This window comes from Macaca mulatta, chromosome 7, assembly GCF_049350105.2.
Source record: "Macaca mulatta isolate MMU2019108-1 chromosome 7, T2T-MMU8v2.0, whole genome shotgun sequence".
Taxonomy (NCBI): domain Eukaryota; kingdom Metazoa; phylum Chordata; class Mammalia; order Primates; family Cercopithecidae; genus Macaca; species Macaca mulatta.
In genome coordinates, this window is record NC_133412.1 from 153,426,386 (window position 1) to 153,446,777 (window position 20,392).

Here is a 20,392-nt window from a genome sequence, read left to right on the forward strand (position 1 = left end):
ACTGCAAGGAGAGGCCAGGCACGGTGGCTCACACCTGTAATCCCAGCACTTTGGGAGGCAGAGTTGGGTGGATCATTTGAGGTCAGGAGTTCCAGACCAGCCTGGCCAACATGGTGAAACCCCGTCTCTACTAAAAATACAAAAATTAGCTGGGTATGGTGGCGGGCACCTGTAATCCCAGATACTTGGGAGGCTGAGGCAGGAGAATCGCTTGAACCCGGGAGGCAGAGATTACAGTGAGCTGAGATAGTGCCATTGCACTCCAGCCTGGGTGACAAGAGTGAAACTCTGTCTCAAACAAACAAAAAACAAAACAAAACAACTGCAAGGAGAAATAGTTGGATCCACTATCATAGCTGAACACTTCAAACCCCCCTTTATCATAAGTGATCAGATTCAGCAGACAGAAAATCAGTTGGGCATAAGTGAATTCAGGAACACCATCATTCAACTGGTATAATTGACATCTACAGACTCCTTCATCAAACAACAGCAAAATATAGATTCTTCTCAAGCTCCAAGAAATATTTACCAAATAGACCACATTTTGGGTCAGAAAATATACCTTAACATTAAAAATATATATACAAATCATATAATGTCTGCTCTCAGACCACAAGGGAATCAAAGTCGAAATAAATAACAGAAAGACGACTGGAAAGTGCCAAAATATGTGGTGATTAAACTCACTTCTAAACAACACGAGATAAATTAAAAAACCCCAGTAGAAATTTTAAAATATTTTGAACTAAATGAAAGTGAAAACACATCTTATCAAAATTTGTGGGATGTGAAACTAGTGCTTAGAGAGAAATTTATAGCATTGAATACATATATTAGACAAGAACAAAGATCTTAAATCAATAAATTTTCACCTCACAAAACTAGAAAAAGAAGAGTAAATTAAATCTAGCGTAAGGAGAGGAAAAGAAGTAAGAAGAAATCAAAAAAACTGAAAACAGGAAATCAAGAGAAAATCAATAAAATGAAAAGCTGGTTTTTAAAAAAGATCAATAAAATTGATAAGCCTCTAGCCAGGCTAACCAAGAAAAAAAGAGAGAGGACACAAATTACAAATAATCAGAAATGAGATGGGGCATCACTACAGATCCCATGAACATTAACAGGATAATAAAGGAATAGTATAAATAACTATATGCCCACAAATTTGACAACCTAGATGGCATGGGCCAATTTCCTGAAAGACACCATCTGCCAAAACTCAAGGAAAAATAGACTGTGTGAATGGTCCTACATCTATCAAAGAAATTGAATCAACAATTAAATAATCTTCAGAAAAAGACAGCACCAGTTACAGATGGGTTTGCTGGTGAACTATACCAAATATTTAAAGAAGAAATTATGCCAATCCTCTATAATCTCTTGTAGAAGATAGAAGTACAGGGAATACTTTGTAACTCATTTTCTGATGCCAACATTACCCTACCAAACTAAAGGCATCAGAAGAAAAAGAAACTACACACCCATATCTCTCATAAACTCAGATGCAAAAATCCTCTACAAAATATTAGCAAATTGAATTCTACGTGTATAAGCAGAATTATACACCATTCTGAGTGGAGCTTATCCCATGTATGCAATGCTAAAATCTAGTCCAAAATTCAAAAATTAATTCATGTAATTCATCACATCAAGGAGCTAAAAAAAAAAATCACATGATCAAATCAATAAATACAGAAAAGGCATTTGACAAAATCCAATACCACATCATGATAAAAACACTTAGTATGCTAGGAGTGAAGGTAACTTTGTCAATAGGTTAAAGAGCATCTACAAAAATACTACAGCTAATGTCATACTTTATGAGAAACTCAAAGCTTTCCTATTATGATTAGAAACAATACAAAAATGTCCCCTCTCACCACTTCTTTTTAACAGTGTACTAGAAGTCCTAGCTAATACAATAAGACAAAAAAGAATATAAAAGGTATACAGATTTGGAAGGAAAAAATAAAGCTGTCTTTGGATGCGTATTACATGATTTGTCTTTATAAATAAGAAATAATACTTTTTTTGTAAAAAACCTTCTAGAACTAACTAGCAACTATATGAATAGAAAAGTTGCAGGAAAGAAGGTTAATATAAAAAGTCAATTGTTTCCCTATATACCATAAATAAACAAGGGGAATTTGAAATTGAAAACAAAATGCATCAAATTAGGTCCCTCAAAAATGAAATACTTACATATAAATGTAACAAAATATATATATTTTATATATATATATAAGTTCTATATGTAGAAAATGATAAAACTTTGACAAAATATATCAAAGAATAAATAAATGGAGATATTCGGTGTTTATGGATAGGAATACTCAATTTTGTCAAGGTATCAGTTCTTCCCAATGTGCTCTATAGATTCAATGCAATGCAAATAAAAACGCCAGCAAGTTATTTTGTGGATATCAACAAACTCATTCTAAAGTTATAGGAAGGCAAAAGACACACAACAGCCAACACAATACTAAGGGAGAAGTACAGACTGAGAGAATTGACACTACCTAACCTCAAGACTTAACCATAAAGCTACAGTAGTCAAGACAGTGTGATATTGATGAATGAATAGACAAAAGGATAATGGAACAGAATAGAGAGCCTAAAAATAGATCCACAAAAATGTAGTCTAGTTGCCTTTGACAATGGAGCAAAGGCAATACGATCTTTTCAACAAATCACTCTGTAATACAGACCTTACAGCCTTTATAAAAATTAACTCAAAGTAGATCTTAGATCTAAATGTAAAATACAAAACCGTAAAGCTTTTAGAAGATAACATAAGAGAAAATCTAGATGATCTTGGGTATGGGTATGGTGATAACTTTTCAGATATGTTACCAAAGTCTTCATCCATGAAGGAAATAATTGAAAAGCTAGATTTCATTAAAAGGAAAAACTTCTCCTCTGTGAAAGACAATGTCAAAAAAAATGAGAAGACAAGCCACAGATTGGGAGAAAATATTTTCAAAAGACACATATAATAAGGGATTGTTATCCAAAATATACAGCAAACTCTTTAAAACTCAACAGAAGATGAGATAACAAACAACCAGGTTCAAAAATGAGCCAAAGACCTTCACAGACACCTCACCAGAGAAGACATACAAGTGGAAAATAACATGAAAAGGTGCTCCATATCATATGTTATCAAGGAAATGCAAATTAATTGTAATATGGTATCCTGGAGTGGATTCTGGAACAGAAAAAGCACATTAGAATGTAGAGTATGGACTTTAGTTCATAATAATACCATATCATTATTGGCTCATTAGCTATAATAAGTGTACAAATTAACACAATAGGTTAATAGTAGGGGAAAGCTGGCATGGAGCTTATAAGAACTCTCTGTACTATCTTCTTAATTTCTCTGTAAGTCTCAAATTGTTCTAAAACAAAAATTTTATCTTTTTTAAAAAAGTAAAAATCATTTCAGACATGAAGACTAAACCTAACAGAATATAAGAACAAATACAGACAAGGAATGGACTGTGAAATAATTTTTAAAAAATAAGATACCACCTCATACCTATTGGAGTGTCCAAAATCCAGAACATTGACAACACCAAGGGTTAGTGAGGATGCGGAACATCAGGAATTCTGATCCATTGCCAGTGGGAATACAAAATGGTACAGCCACTTTGGAAGACAGTTTGGCAATGTCTTACAAAACTTTAAAATGCTCTTACCATGCAATTAAGTAACCATGCTCTTCAATATTTACTCAAAGGAGTTGAAAACCTATTCTATACAGAAACCTGAACACAGATGTTAATAGCAGTTTTATTCATAATGGCCAAAACTTGGAAGCAACCAAGATGTCTTTCAGTAGGTAAATGGATAAATAAAATCTGGTATAGCCAGATAATGGAATATTATTCAGCACTAAAAGGAAATGAGCTATCAAGCCATGAAAAGGCACGGAGAATCCTTAAATGCATATTACTAAGTGAAAGAAGTCAATCTGAAAGTCAATCTGTACAATTCCTATATGACATTCTGGAAAGATAAAACTGTAGAGACAATAGAAAGATCAGTGGTTGCCAGGGGTTGGGAGTGGCATGAGATGAATAGGCAGAGCACAGAGGGTTTTTAGGGCAATGAAAATAAAAATACCTTTTTCCGTTTTATAATGATGGATAACATGTCATTATACATTTGTTCAAACCCATAGGATGTATAAAATGGTCCTAATGTAAGCTATGGACTTTGGGTGATAATGATGTGTCAATGTAGGTTCATCAACTGTAATAAATATATCACTCTGGTGAGAGATGTTGATAATAGGGGAGGGTTATTCCTGTGCGGAGCAGGCGGTATATGGAAAATCTCCATACCTTCTTCTGAAAGTTGCTGGGAACATAAAACTGCTCTTAAAAAATAAAAAGTCTCTTTCTAACAACAACAACAAAAAGCCACTGAGTTAATGTCTGACACCTCTATATATTCAGAGCTCTTCTTGCTCTCCTTTTTTCTAGTAACGGATCCTACCCCCATTCAACAGAGTGGGCATGTTACCCAAATTGGTCCAATCCAATTTCTTCCCTGGGAATAAGGTCAAACTCCTTCTGAACCACTTTATAATGAAATTGTAAGTCAGAGGCTTCCCCTAGCCAGATCACCCAACATCCAGAGAAGCTGCTCTGGGTGAAAAAGCTGGCACCCAAAAAAGAGTGAAGACAAAAGATCTGGCAAGCACTGAAGGCTTCTATGTTCCTGAATCCAGTTGTTACTAAGGCAAGTTTTATCCCAATCATTTGCAGAGTTTGGTTATTTCAGCCAATAAGTTCCACTTTTTAATTTTTTTTTTTTTAGATTGACTTGGTCACTTGCAGGGTCTTAATGAATCCACAACAGGCTCCTTAAGGGAGTGTCTTAGTTTATTTTCTGTTGCTATAACAGAATACCACAGACTGGGTAATTTTTAAACAATAGAAATTTGTTTGGCTCACATTTCTGGAAGCTGGGAAGTCTAAGATCTCAGGGCCACATCTGGTGAGAGCCTCTTGCTGTGTCATAACGTAGCAGAAGGCATCACATGGTGAGAGAGAGGGCGAGAGTGCACAAAACAGAGAAACGGGGGCTGAACCTCATCCTTTTATTAGAAGCCCACTCTCGCATTAACTAACCCACTCCCTCCATAATGGAATAATCTATTCAAGAAGGGAGAACCCTCATAACCTGATCACTTCTTAAAGGCCCCACTTCCCTGTACTGTTATATCGGCAATTAAATTTCAGCATGAGTTTTAGAGGGGGCATTCAAACCATGGCATGAAGTGATGTTTTCATGAGTTTGGTTATATTGTTTTTACACACTACATTGTACCTAGCACAGGACCCTGCAAAGAATAGAAACTCAACAAATAGTTGTCAAAGTAATGATTTTTTAAATTTCCTTTTGAAATTCTGGAATAGTATGTAAGATGTTAATATTAATAAAATTATTATGTGTAGGAAATCATGAGCAAGTTCAGAGTCTCAAGAGATACTCCTACTTAAGTTGCCTGTTTTCCAAAAAATGCACATATTTAAACATGTTATGAACATATTCCTTTTCATTAACAGTCCATTGCCTCCATATAACATATCCTTTATACCTCGTCATAGTGAAAAGTGCTTGATATAAATGTATTCAAATTTATCACATATTAATACACTGCCAATCATATAACAAATAATGTAGATGTGTGTGCTTATAGTACATGTGTGCATGTGTGTGTGTGTGTGTGTCAGTTTAACCAACTTCTTAGAAGGTATATTAATTGCACTTAGAAAACCTGAGATGTAAATCTAACAAAGTAAAAGTTGGCTCCACGGTCTCTTAAACAGGCCCCTTTCTATGAATTCTGTGTGTAACTTGTTCATAAATATGGAAAGTATCTGAAGATTTTCTTTTTACGTGTCTTGATTTCCTTGAAGACTCTGGCACACAGCATGAGATTAAAATAATCTGGCATTGCTGGCTCCTTTGCCCACAAATACCAAGGAATAAATATTAGAATGATGGATTCTCTTTCCCTTGTCAACCATGAATATGTTCCAGCCTGGGGTAAGTTCTAGGGAGAAATGTTAAAATAAACAAATAGAACCAAAGAGTAGCTTTATTCTTTTATTCAAAGTTTATTAAAATACAAGAACAAATTGTATAAGCACACATACCACTCAGCACCCAAATGATAGCACTCTTTCTACTGATAATCTCCAAAGCAGTTCATTTTCTGCAACTGAGAAGCACATATGAGTAGCATATGCACGCATGCATTCTCACCACATTTACCCAGGACTCTTAGCATCATGTCCCGAATATTCTCCTTGCCAGGGAGACAAAGATGGGGAGAGGCAAACTAATGTGACTACATCCAACCACTAACTGAGTCGATGACTCTTTCGTCAGTAGTTATCATCCGCACACTGGTCAGCTCTGCACATCTCTGTCTCCCTCTTCGGGTGCCCGATTACTTGGGCTAGTGAGTCTGGTGACAATGTGATGCAAAACTAAACAAAACTGGCCAACATTCCCTACCCAATATCATTTCATTGCTTTGGTTATAAAATACTGGATACTTATTTCTTTACATCCCCCAATCCTAACACACATAAAACCCACACTGACCAGTGACATGGGCCTGGAGAAGTCTTGAGAGAATTTTCTTTATTTCCCATCCCCTTCTGTGGGTTTCTTTCATTCATGTGTTTACCTGTTTGCTTTTTCAGGGGAGGGGGAGAAATGGAGGGTTTGAGCCAAAATAGTGACTTCATTAAACATCTGCTGGGTCTTCGAAGTCTCAGTAAATATTGAATAAGCTCCCTGGAGCTCTGCTGTTGCTGCCTAAGACGGGCAGTCAGCCCTGACTTGCATGAGCAGTCTTGTTTGGATATCTGCACATGTTTGCCTTCTATTGGTTCAGACTCACCTTGGAACAGAGCTGGGTCTGTTAAATCTGAGACCTTGCTTCTGGTACTATACACATAGGGCATTAGGAAGTGGCCCGATGTTTTGCTCATCCTAAAGTCACTCAATGACTTGCAGCAGCCTTCAGCCTTCCTTCAGTTGTGAGAAGTTTGTTTTCAAATCTTCCCAGATTTGTAGACCAAGCCCTCAGGGCCTTGTTCTTCCCAGTTAGCAACTTTCTAGCTCTCCCACCCTAGATTCTCTCTTTTCTTAGAGAGCCTCAGGACATGACCAAGATTGTGCCAGTTGCAAAGCAGACATTGGTACTCAAGCCCCATTCCGGAAGTATATATGAAGAGTGGGTTTGGATTCTATTTTTAGAGTGAAGGAGGAAGTTGGAATCTAACTATATATATTTTAACTCTGATTTTTGGCAATACCATTAAGGGGGGAAAAAAAAGAGGCTCCTAAAGTCAAAAGCCTTACTGTCAGTCTCCACTGCTGAGACACATGACATTGGGGATGTTCTGAAAAGCTCTAAATGCTAGTAAAGGTTTTCATTAATCCTTCAGTAGGACAGAAGTCAGTGTCTACATTTTTCCTTTTTCAATGGTCATATGACTCTAATTAAACTTATTTTCCAAACCATCAGTCAGAGGTCGGGTGGAACAAATGTCCAGATTCATCCATCCTCTTATGATTGACATAAAGGGACATCCTGTAAATCAGTCAATCCCTCTTGCTTTGCACATAGCCCACAGGGCGTGCTGAGAACACCTTATAATCCACCTTTGGCTTTTCCCAAAGGCATACATATTTTCTCTAACCTGCCCTCTAGAATTTTGTGCAGCAAGGCAGCACCAATATGTGACCTCATGATATTTCATAATTTTTATTTAAAAGCCCAAATAGTAAAATACACTCAGGCAAAATGAAAGACAATAGGCTATTCTTCCCACCTTGATGAGAGAATAAGCACTTCCTGGTTAATGGGAGAAAAAATTAACTAAGCAGACCCCTGGGAAGTTGATATTACCAAAAATCAAGGAGACGTTCTATAAATGAGGTGAAGACACAGGACCAGAGACCCAATGTGAAAAAAGAAAGTCATGTAAGTTAAGTGGCTGTCACTTAGCTATACAAAGCAGGAACAGTTACTAATCTGCCTCTAAGGAGGTCAGTTACATTTTAATAGCTGTATGAAACACTTCTACATTACTATGCAGGCATCTCCATTCATGCCCGTTCAAGAAAATCATTGTTGATCCCACTAGTATTTTCACTAAGCAATAAATAAAGTCAGTTTTTGATAGTTCCAAGACATAAGTCTTTCAAACAATAAGTGTTTGAGTAAACCCAGATGCTATGATAATATCTAAATTTTCTTGGAAACTATTTCAATAATAGACAAGCTAATGCAGCTTAAAAGGCCTAACTGATAGCTCCATGTAAACACAGCCTATGGGAGAAACATGATTAGGGAATAAGAAAGAGAACTCAGACTTTTATATATGATATAAATATATCATAGATTTATACTATGATATATAAATAGATATACTTTTCCCTGTGAGACTAAGAACTACAATTCTTCAAAGGAACATACCTTATAAAACACATGATAGGTAGGTGAGTATTGGCAAACTAATAATTTCTCAGCATATCAGCTAAAGCATTGATTTTCCTCTACCTCAAAATAATGAGTTCTTGTTAATTTCATAAAAGAATACACCACAAGAAATCATAAAAATTCATGTTGCGATAAATAGGTTACATAATTACAGACTTAACCCTGATAACACCAAGGCATTCTACATAGTGTAGGATTCCTGAGCTTTGTCCATTCATTTTCTCCATTGGCCCTTCCACAGCCTTTCTTCCAGAAAATTCTTACATGTTCTATTGAACATCTTCCTCCCTGGTAGCCTATGTCTTTCTATGTTTCCTTCCTCTGCTTCATTTCTCCATTGGGCTATCCTCAGGGAGAATTGTCTGCACACACATAAACGACCTCCTTCTTTAAAAATATAGCACAACTGGGTGATTTTTCCATCATCCTTTTCCCCAGTTGACTAGCACTGCCTCAGCCAAATCTCATCCCCCCACCGGCTTATCTGACATACTGTTACATTATCGTACATATAGAACAAAGGGGAAGCTTAAGGACAACAGTGTGAATGTGCTGCAACTGGGTTCTTTATGTTACTGCTTTAGCGTCCCACATAAATCTCAACACCATTTTGAGGTTAAAAATCAATGGGGGCCGAGATAAGCCTTGAATGTAGAGGTTAACAACTGAGGAATCGGAAATGATTATTCTCAGTATGATTTTCCAGCAACTCATTAGATAACATCACATTTTTGAAATTGGTTTTGTTTCTTTGTGGGTGGTTTTTATAGAATTTAAAACATTAGAAAGCTGATGTTGCCATGAAAAATCAGTCACAACGGAGCTTTAATATTTACACAATATACCAGCTAGTGACGTGACTGATATGTTGCTCCCATTTAAAAAATAAAATAAAATAAAATACTTTTGGTTCTTGCACACCTAGTTCTCATGCTTTTCTCATTTCAGACAACTAGTTTAAGAATGTATTTTCAACTTTAGTTTTTATCTATCCATTTTATTTTTTTATTCAGTTATTAATGGAATGGACAAAAGATCCTTTGACTGTACCATCAAATACAATCATATACTATGATTTCATAATAGTCTCACATTTACAAAAGAAATTATGATACGAAATTGGTTGGTCTATTCTTTTGGGGGCTATAATCTTAAATATTACTTATGGGTAAAACTATAGTGTCTATTTTAAAAAGAAAAAATATATATATTAAAATAGCATTATAATCATATACTATAGGGACTTTAGATACTGAGGAACTAAACCTCAGCTAATGGGACCAAAGGAAGATCCAAGTCCAAATTCAAAGGTCAATGGAAATTCCATGATACTGGGGGTTGCCTTATAACAAAGCCTCCAAAATGGTTGATCGGAATTATCTCTAACTTCCTCTTCCTCTATTTTGCAATGGAAGTAAGCTTGTTTGTTTGCACCTATTCTTCATTATAGCTCACCTACTGTGGGAGGAAATCAAGGCTGTGCTGAATGGCCATGGTACCTACCTCCCACAGCAGCTGTGTGTGTGTGTGTGTGTGTATATATATATATATATATTTGTATGTATGTATGTATGTATGTATAATTTCTTCAACGCAGCATTCAGAGAGAACACTGCTATAGAGACTGAGATTAGGAATGACTTGGGCCACATAGTAATTGTAGGAATGGAGAGGAAAACACCAGCACCACCAGACCCACTGGTTTTCCTTTAATAGGTATCATGGGGTATAATTAACCCACTGAAAATATACATACCACATACATGGTTCAAAAATAATTATTTCCAAAAGAAACCCCTCACAATTACAAATATTTAAGTATTTCTTTTCTTTCCATCTCCCCTTTCTCCTCTCTAGGAGCATATGACAAATATATTGTTTTTATATGTGTATTCTCTGTGCCACCTTTAGTTGAGCTCCTTCTTCTTTTTCTGGCCTTGTGTATGTTTCTACGTTTTTGTGGTTAAGAAATGAGTCCCACTCTCTACAGCTTAAGGTTAGAAACTGTGAATTTTCTAAATCTTTCTGCCTCCTGCTCCCTAGCTTGTCGATTTCATTTCTTTTTTAGCACTCTCTCCACCTGCCTAGAAATTAACCATCAGATTACAGATGATCATTCTAACCTCCCAGATTGAGGGATCATTCTTGGTATCTAAAATATAACAATAAATTCTGGGATATAAAGACTGAGAGCACTACATGGCTAGAAACTGGAACATCAGAAATGACTCTAACATAAGGTCTAACCTTAACACCAACGTCTAATCACACCACCAATGTCTAACCACATGGCCTGGGCTCAAGAACTTGTAACATTTGGGAATTTTCCAACTGGGCTCCATCCATGCCAAATAGAGCCAAGGCAATACCCTTTATCTTAACGTAGACAGTGGCTTCCCTAATGTAGTAATTATTCAGGTAAGTCTTTTCCTCTGGTCTCAAAGCATGCATCAGCTGTATCAGTTCCTTCTCAATGCAGAATGAACACACGCTGAATCAGGGTTTCTTCCTCTCCGTCTTGGGATCTTTTCACATAGGGCTTTTTACTAAGAAGAGAGGTGATACGGCAACTACTTAGCCCAATGCCATTTGAGTAGTGAAAGAAGTATGGAGCTGTTAGAGATTCATGTTCTTCCAATAAACTCCTGTCTTTCAGTAAGCCAATAGGGCTCTGCTGAAATAGGGATTCAGTTCTTAATGTCCTTGCCTTTATACAACTTTTTAAAACAATAAGCTCTCTTATAATCATACCTTTAACCAGCTAATCTAGTTTTCTTTCATCTCTTGCTGAAATTTTTCTCCAGCCAATGCCGGACTTCTTGAAGGTTGTAGGAGAAGGGGCCCTTTCCTCCCAGATAAGCGATTTTCTGTCTCTGCACAATGCACACACGTTCAAAGGCTACCCCGTAAGCTATGTTGGCGTTATTGTCCATGCGGTCAGCCACAACTCGGCACTGGGGCGGCAAGGAGAAACGCTCCAGAAGCTGCTGGGCTGCTGCACATCGATCTTCCTGGTTCTGGTGCTTCTTCACCTCAAAAGACAAAGAGGAGTCCCCAGGTATCGCCCAGCCGTCTGATGGATGAGCCTCATCAATGTAGACCAGCAGGAAGTCGGCCACTGAGGAGAACTCTTCCACCAGTTTGCGGAAGGCTGGCAGCTGGCTCGTGAAAGGAGGTCAAGTGGCTGAACCAAAGTTGACCACTAGTGGGCGCTCAGGGCTAGCAAAGTCAAGGAGGTGGCATGCGGCTCCCTCAGCTATCTTCTCCTGGGTACCGTGGCCACTGTTGTCACCTCCTTCTGCACTGGAGACATGCACCACACTGGAATTGGGGGCATCCTCACCCAATTTCACCTGAGGGTAAAACAAAAAAAAAAAAGAAGGTGAGAACATCACATTAAACACATTGTCACTTCAATTCACATTAAATAGTTACAATTGGCTCTAACACAGTATGGTATTTCCTTCAGACTATGTGGTAAACATGTATCGATTTGAGTAAAGAGGCTTCATGGCAGGTAATGTAAAGAATGGCCCAAAAGAGAATAAAAGTCTTTTTTATTCTGTATAGTCACTAAAGGTAATTATTTTCATCACTGAAGGCACTGGAGTTAACTCTTTTTATAATTAAGCCAAGGCTGGTATTCTTTACTATCTTTATTTTGCTGTCAATTCTTAACATGCATTCGATAACAAATAATTAATTGACTTCATTTTAAAAGTTAGAAGCAAATGGTCTACTTTAAGACAAATTATCAGGGTCTTGGGACATGGTGCCTCCTTCTGAATTCTGAAACACCAGGCAGGACCTTTATTTTCTTGCATGATACTAAGTCATTTAATCTCAACCAATGGCCAGTGATACCAGTGGGCTCTATTCTTGGCCAGACCTAGAAAACCTGAGGTCTACCATTTATAAGAAGGGTTACTTCCACTTAACCTCTTTAGTGATTCAGTTTTCCCACCCGTAAAATGGAAATAATAATGCCTGTCTTCCACATATGGCAACTGGAGGGCAACAAGAGAAAAAGAGCTCTTTGTGCACTGTAATTATATGGGTGTGTGTTGCCCTTATCAGATGCTACCCCACCATGTGAAATAAAACATCATCATTCTTGGGCAATTTTGTGTTTAAAATATATATCTATCCTGAGCAAAGCTTTGAACTCTCCTCAATATGGCATCCTCCCTGGAGGCTTCTACTGCCACTGCTTACAAGGTGGTTCTTACCACTCCAAACTTACAATTTCCATTAAAAAAAAAAAGACAAAAAGAAACAAAAATGGTTACTCCAGAGTTCTATATTAATTTCTCATTTTCCAAGTGTGCTTGTTTCCCTCTCTTTATCTAGGCAGTCACACTAAAAAGTACTTTTCTACCCCACAATTTGTTAACAAGCTCCTCTGAATCATAAAATATTGGGGCAGAAGAGGTAGAGAAAAAAATTGTTTCATGTGTTCCCTTTGCACATGGTTTAAATAGTTGAAAACAGAATGAAGGAAAGTTTGCAGCCTTTGAATCTGTAAATTGATAATAAAAAGCAGGCAACAGTAAAAGAGCCAATTACTTCAGTTTGAATTAATACAGTTGGATCTTCCTTGGAATTGTTTAATCAAAGCCCATAACATTAGGGACAACTTACGACAGTACAATTGATTTTTATATACTATCCTTAATATTATAATATACTTCCAACTTGATCGACTTATTTCCCTCATATACATATAGCCACACATAATGTTAATGTTAATTGAAGTCACTTAGAAGTGAATTGTTAAAGATGTAACAATCCAAACTGATATAACACACTCAAGGGCTTTTAGTCAGAAGCTTCTATCTACTGTTAATGCATAACTCATTTTAACTGTAGAGAAAGAATTAAAGTTCTTTCTCTCCCTTCTAAAAAATCCTAGCAGGGCATGTTTGAAATATGCATTATTAGTGTTCTAAGAGAAATCTTATGGTAATAATCTTCCTTCTTAGAAAGGAAGATGCTGGTGTGATTTAAGTAAGTACATTTTGTTTTTTAGTCACCGCCACAGAGAAAATTATTTTACTTATACTAACTTTCTTGGTTAATTTGCAAGTGACACTAGATGGAGAAATCTAATAAGCACATTTAGCTGGATTCTTTCATATGAACTACACTAGTCTTTAAGGCGTGAAAATATACATCAAATTTAAAGATATACATGTTGAAGGTATTACAAACATTTTAATCCATGGATTATTTTTGTACTTCCTTTTTTATAGATCTAGGTAGTGGGTAGCAGCCTCTTCTCTTTAGATCTTTCCCATTTGAAATAATAGTAATGATTCTAGAAGGGATGTTTTAACAATATCATGTGTACTGTGTACCTCAACATACTGTGATAAGAAGACCTAAATGCATTCAGATTAGTCTGTTATAGTGACTTCCTGTTAAGTAAGCAACCTGTACACTTGTAGGTTCTTGATAGGTAAAAACATGCATCTGCATTTTGGAATCATTTTTGAAACCTATGAACAATTATGTGGCCTTGATAAATGGGCCTCTAACCCCCGACTCATCCAAGCAGACCTGTTGATCCTTTCATTATGTCTGATTATTCAACTGAATAATCTAATCTGATGCTTTTGTCACAGGAGGCTCTCTTGTTACCTGCAGTAAATTTTCTTGGGAAGTTAATGCACCCTCTCTTTCTTAGAGACAATGTATAGTTCAGCTGCAGAATTCTTTCCAAAACACAGACTAATTTGCCTTGGGAAATTTAGAGTAAGTATAACACTGTCACTCTAAAATGAAAAATTAGGAAAGTTACCAAATTCATAATGCTCTTTATGTGGGGGATTTAGCATTTTGTTAGGATTAGGGTTAGACAGGGAAGTATTTATTTTATTGAATGAATGCTAGTTGTTATAATCCTAGGTCAGTGAAGAATTTTACACATAATCATCACCCTGATCTGCAATGAACATAATCATATTTGGGTGATGGATAAGCTCACTGAGGCAGATAAATTTAGAAATACAAATCCTGGAGCTGTCTCGTAGAGTACTACCATAATCACCACTCAGTGTCATTGATCCGTCCTTGATTGTCGCATCTGGTCAGTGCACAAAACAAATGTGGCCTATTCTTTTTATTTTTTTTGAGCAGCCAGGGTCCCTTACTGAATCTTATAATGTCATAAATGGATATTCTTATTCATGAAGGTGCCTAGACAAGAGAAAATGCATAGATAAAATTAATATTATTAATAAAACTAAGAAGGAAAAACACACACCCACCATCCATAAATCCAAATGTGAGTAGACCAGTAGTCTGCTTTTATAAGCTTCATATACTAGTCATAAAATGTGTCCATCTTTGCTAAAACCTGATGGAGGACAATTTAGCTAAAATAAAGAAAAAAACACTTTTTTTAGATATGGAAGTTTCCTTTAAACTAAAAGAAAATATTCTAAAAGGATATTACTGTTCATTCTCATCTCCCCATTTGGTCACCATAAAAATTAAATTCCTAACAGACCAGAGTTTCAAATGGAGAACTTCTTGGTTTGCTGGGTTATGCGCCCTGCTGAGACAGGCTGGGAGAATCACCATTGTCTTCGATGATGGAAGATTGTTTGCTCTCCCCAGGAGCAAAGCATTCCTTGACACAGAGCCAAAATGATGAAGAAAATAAAGTCGGTCCCATAATAACATTTAGGCTGCAGGAAAGAAGCTCAACAAAAACAAGTTATCCCTTGGTACTCCCAAACTTTGTTTTAATTTCCCACAGTGGCACAGAAAGTCTGGCCACAAGTTACCTATCATCTTAATTTCTTCTTCTTAGAGGGTTTGTGTTTGGTTTTTGTCCTTAATGAGACATATTTGCCAAAGAGGCATTCAAAAGGCATTTTTTACTCTTGCGGAAGAGTAATTAGGTCGGTACCTCTTTCCCTGCCAGCATTAGCTGCTCTAAAGAGAACCCTGCCCAGTATTTAATGCCCAAACACAAGAAGCATCATTTCCACTAATTGGTCTTGAAGTTCCGATGTTCCCAAAGGGTCCCTTTATTCTGCAAGGATCAGAAAGGACATACGTAAAATGTGATATTGTCATCGCTGACTTTTATCTCTCTCATCTGCACTATTACAGTGGTCCTTTCTTACGATTTTGCAAGCAACATCAACACAACACCAACAAAGGAGGTAAATAAAGGATTTGCATTTTTACAACAGAAGACATCTCTGGGCCAAGTTCAGATGTTGCAATGGACATCTTTATAAGTATGAACATGAACGTAAACATATAGCATATATAAAAATTTGATTCCCTTGATGATGTTCAGTGTTCAGTGCATGGGGAAAAAGGAAATGCCGCTTTAGCATGTGGACTGTGAAATGCAGGGCAAGGGAGAGAAAAGAACCATTCATCAAGTAGAAGCAGAAAATACAGCATATACTACTAACCTTGTTTTTTGTTTTGGAGTTTTATTTCTTTTTCTTTTCCACAGCCTGAGAAAGGCTTGTGGACAATATATCACATAATCTCATAATAGAATGTAAAGCAAATTATAAAAATGAAGGGTGGGTGTGTGGCAGCAGAATTTTCACACATACTTCTTGCTGTCCAAAGCCCTGAAAATGGCTTTATTAACTATCAGGAAGTTTCAAATTCTTTGACATAATGACCAGGCTACATCAATGTCCTTAGAAACATGGCCAAACTATCATTAAGCAGAGATTTAACCATTTATATTCAGATTGGCCAAATAAATCAGAGTTGAAGAATAGGCTACGTACTCCTTCCTCTGAGCTCAATTCCCTTTTAGCTATTCTCTTTTTAATTTGTACCTTGAAAATGTAGCTCTAAGCTCTATCATTCCCCAATGTTTTATCCAAGTGATGGACAAGCTCTGGCTGTGGCCTGCTTTGTGTTCTTTGGGGACTGTTTCTCTCTTAAAAGGGCCATTTTCCATTGTGGAAACTAGTGTCAAAGGCTTGAGGTGAATGAAGAGGAGGAGGAGAATGTTAAAGAGACCCTTTCAAAACCAAAATTATATGTTCAAATGAATATGTTTTCTGTACCTCTGCAATATTAACCGTGCAGAAGCTAAACTGCCTGTCAGCATCTATACTGTGTGTTTACTTTTACACTTCATTTAGGTAAGAGCCAGGCTCCCAGACAGAGCAGTTTGCTTATTGGTCGCATGTTTTTAGTCTCTGAGCACCAACACAAGGATATACTGTTCAGATGCAATGACACTGACTGAAGAAACTTAAATAACAAACACCTTTTATTCACCTCAGGGTCTCTCACCAGTGTCTATAGACTTTCCTTTCAATCAAAATTGTACACAGAATCCATCTCTTACTAAACTCACATTATCTTTAAAGGCTTCTCCATAAAGTTAATTCAAATCCTTTTCAACCTTTGAAGAAAGGGTTTATTTAAAAAAATAAAAAGAAAAGAAAAATTTCTTTTGTTCTTTCTTTATTTCTGTGTTGCCCCTCGTGGAGGCAAAGCACAGGGATAATACTTTTACTCCACTTTCTCTACGTATGTTTCTGGGCATCTGACATGCAGCAACAAGGAGAATTAATAACGGCAAATCACATGTCTAGTTTTATCACGTGGGCACACACCCCTCTCATCCTGGAAAACTTCACTTCTAGGGATGGGCAGCCTTGAAATAATGCAAATCAGGATTATGAAATAGTGTGATGCCATCTCAAACAGAACCTCCTACAATGTCTCTAGAAATGACTACACCCAAAGACAGTGGCACAGATGACAACAGCATTCAGAGAAGTGATTCAACCTGGTTGAGAGGTTCTGAGTGACCCTCAAATGCCACCAGAGAAACCACTACCCTTGCCATACTTGAAGACAGAAAGAGACCATCATTCAGTTCCAGCTGTGTTCATAATGTTTCCATTTATCACACACCCACTCCAGTCTTGTCTTTGGACATGTGGGTCCTGAGGTTGCTTCTACACATGGTAGCTATTACATAAATCATCAAAAGCAAACGTAATAACATCAGTCGTGAACTTGGTGACTAATCAAATCAGTAGGCAGGGACAAAAAAATACAGAAGAGGAATATACAAACCATATGCAAAAAGAAAAAACAAATCACTCATCCTTCCCAATTTCCTGGAATAGGAATAACAACATATTGCAACACAATGGAACACTATACATTAGTGAAAAAAACAATAAACTTTATTAAAGAGGTATTTGTTTGTTTTTCCATTTTATGTTCAATAAGCTGCTTAATGGGAGAAATAACCTCACTTAATATTTGTGGGTAACATTACAGCCCCCATTGTTTATGTGAGAGATGACTTTTTTCATGTTTTTCTTAATGAAACATGACATTTATATAAGAAATCTATGTATATAAGTAAAATTCTTCCAATAAGTGCTTTGTTTTTGTTTTTTTTTTTACTTTATAGACAAAAGGCAATTGTCCTTCCAAAAAGTAAGAGTTTAATATACTGAGATCAAACCACTGATATTTCCATGGTGTCTGCTAACACATATAAAATAGGATGTTGAACAGGGAACTTCCTAATTAATGTCTGATATACTTGTGTACTCCTCCACCTGCCTCCAAATTGCCTTCCTCTAAAACAAACCATAAAAACTTCCCATTCAATGTATACTTTTGTGGAAATGAAATGATGAATTCAATATCTACTTCTCTAGATCTCCCATCCTCTCTGACATGCACAATATAAACGAGTTTTTACTGTTAGAACTTTGAGCACCAATTCATATTCTCATAAAAGAATTTCCATCTCCTAAAAAGAGCTCTTGCTATTCACATTTTTAACAACAATAAACACAAACTCTCTTTAGGTTACTATCGGTCATAAAGACATGTATTGTGGTAAAATTTTCCTAGTTCACAGCAGATATTTTCTTCTCGAACATCTGATTTTCAGAAGAACAATCCTGTCCTGAATTCTTTGTAATTTTACAAGTTACTTCTTCTCTTTTCCTGGTGCATGGTTTTATTTTTCTAGTGTTTATTTATGGAGGACGCATTCCCTTGTGCCTCTACTATTTCAAGTTCCCCGTCTCTGGTTCTAAGGTGCTGCCTGCCTAAAGCACACCACTTCACTGAACACCTGGCTTCTATATTCCTCTAAAATACAGATGTACAGTTCCTTTTTCTGGCATCTTGGGCAAGGTCCCACTACACTTTTAGGGAAACCAAGATTGTCTATTTTGATAACTACTTTTGCCAAAATAGTTCATTCTTCTCAAGCCTGGTTGAGGGGGTGGAGGGGAACTTTAGAAGTCATATGGGCATAGCAGGTAGCAGAAAACTGACAAAAGACCAGGGCCAAAATCTTCCTCTATGCCCCTGAAGATCTTAGTTGAAAATGCTCTACCAACATCTCTAACCAGCAAAAAGCCTGGAACATAGTATTTTGCATTTAGAAACTAAGATCACCACCTCTGATTTTGAGAGAGCAGCCCCTGGACGCTACCTGACCAGGTAAGGGAGACCACTGCCCTAATGCTCATAACAGCTCTGAGATTTCATGAAGCATAGACCCATCATCTCTTTCTAGGGCAACATATTTTATTTTTGAGAAACAAAGTAAAGGAGGCTCCCCTTGCAAATGCTGGATTTCTGACAGCTAGTTTTCAGATTTTTCTTTTGCAAGTTGGTATCTAGTAACTCAGGACTCACTGCCTGAAAATCGCTTCCAAAGGGTTCAAGTTTGAATCAATGTAGAGGAGGTGGTACACCGCTGCTTGCTTTCATTAACTCTTACCTCGACCAGAAACCAAGCAGCTATGATGCCCAATCACACTTTCTATGACCATTTTCTTATTTTGTCAGCTGTTTGAGAGTTTTGAGTAGCATTTCCCATTTCTTGCTTTTCAGTACCCACCCCTCGAGCATACTTCCTCAGTGTACCTCACTTGATAGCCTCGTATCAAGCAAAAAATCAAAATTCCAGTTTATGGCAAGAGCAGAATAAATGCAGCAGTCTCCTCTTCCCGATCATTTTTCTGACTTTTCCCAAGTTATTGTACCAGCACAAATGCCTTCTACTCCCAAATCACAGCAAGATATGAATAACCCTTAGTAGAAAGACTCCTTATTAGGTCACACAGAGTTATTATGGCTTAATAGCTGTCACCCTCCCAAACTAACCTGTGCAACAGGTGTAGAAAGTAAACTTAGAGGCTCACTTGGCAGCCCCACAAATAGGGCTTCACAGCTCTCACCCCCGTGCTCCCAATGGCCTCTGGTCCCCAGCATGTGAGCCCCTGCCCCTGTAGACCTAAGGAGAAGCCCTTCTCAGTTCAGCTCACCTGTTTGTAGGCATCGAGGAGGAAGCTCTTCCAGACGCAGCGCAGTCCCTCTGAGGTCAGCATGCGCCGCCACTCTCCGCGAGTGGACTTGGAGCGGCTCAACAGCAGCACCACGTGCTTGAGCAGAATGACCGAGTCATAGAGCGCCAGGAAGAGGCAGTTGGAGAAAAAAACTGGCAGAATTTGCAGTGTGATCAGCAAGTCTACGCTGAGGATGCCCATCTTCTCTGCCTCCTGAGTCAGTTCCCTTGTGCGCTCTGGTTCCCCTTCACCCTCTTATTTAAAAGGGGGGTGGTGATAAAGGGGGTGGGGGAGGTAAGGGGGAAGGTTGGGGGTTGGGGGAGAAGGGGGAAAAAAAACTAAATTAAAAGGAAGCCCAAGTTGTCTCCTCTTTCAAAGAAGCAGAAATGGCAAGACTAAGTCCAGTCTCTCCAGCCCGGCAGTTGGAGTGTGCCCATCAATTCATTCAATTCGGAGCTGCTGCTTTTTTTTTTTTTTTTTTTTTCAGGATTTAAGATGTTAAAAAAAAAAAAAAAACTGGCGT

General features: G+C 37.4%; 1 protein-coding gene across 2 annotated transcripts; it reads right to left on the minus strand.

Annotated features, from left to right (window-relative positions):
* Positions 1–6,113: 6,113 nt before the first annotated feature.
* DIO2 (iodothyronine deiodinase 2) lies at positions 6,114–20,120 on the minus strand. Of its 2 annotated transcripts, NR_159356.2 has the most exon segments (3): positions 6,114–11,892; positions 14,809–14,916; positions 19,849–20,120. NR_159356.2 is itself a non-coding variant. In NM_001324507.3 (2 exon segments), coding segments are annotated over 2 exon segments (798 nt in total). In that variant the 5' UTR covers positions 20,071–20,120; the 3' UTR covers positions 6,114–11,316.
* Between the last annotated feature and the right edge of the window lie 272 nt (positions 20,121–20,392).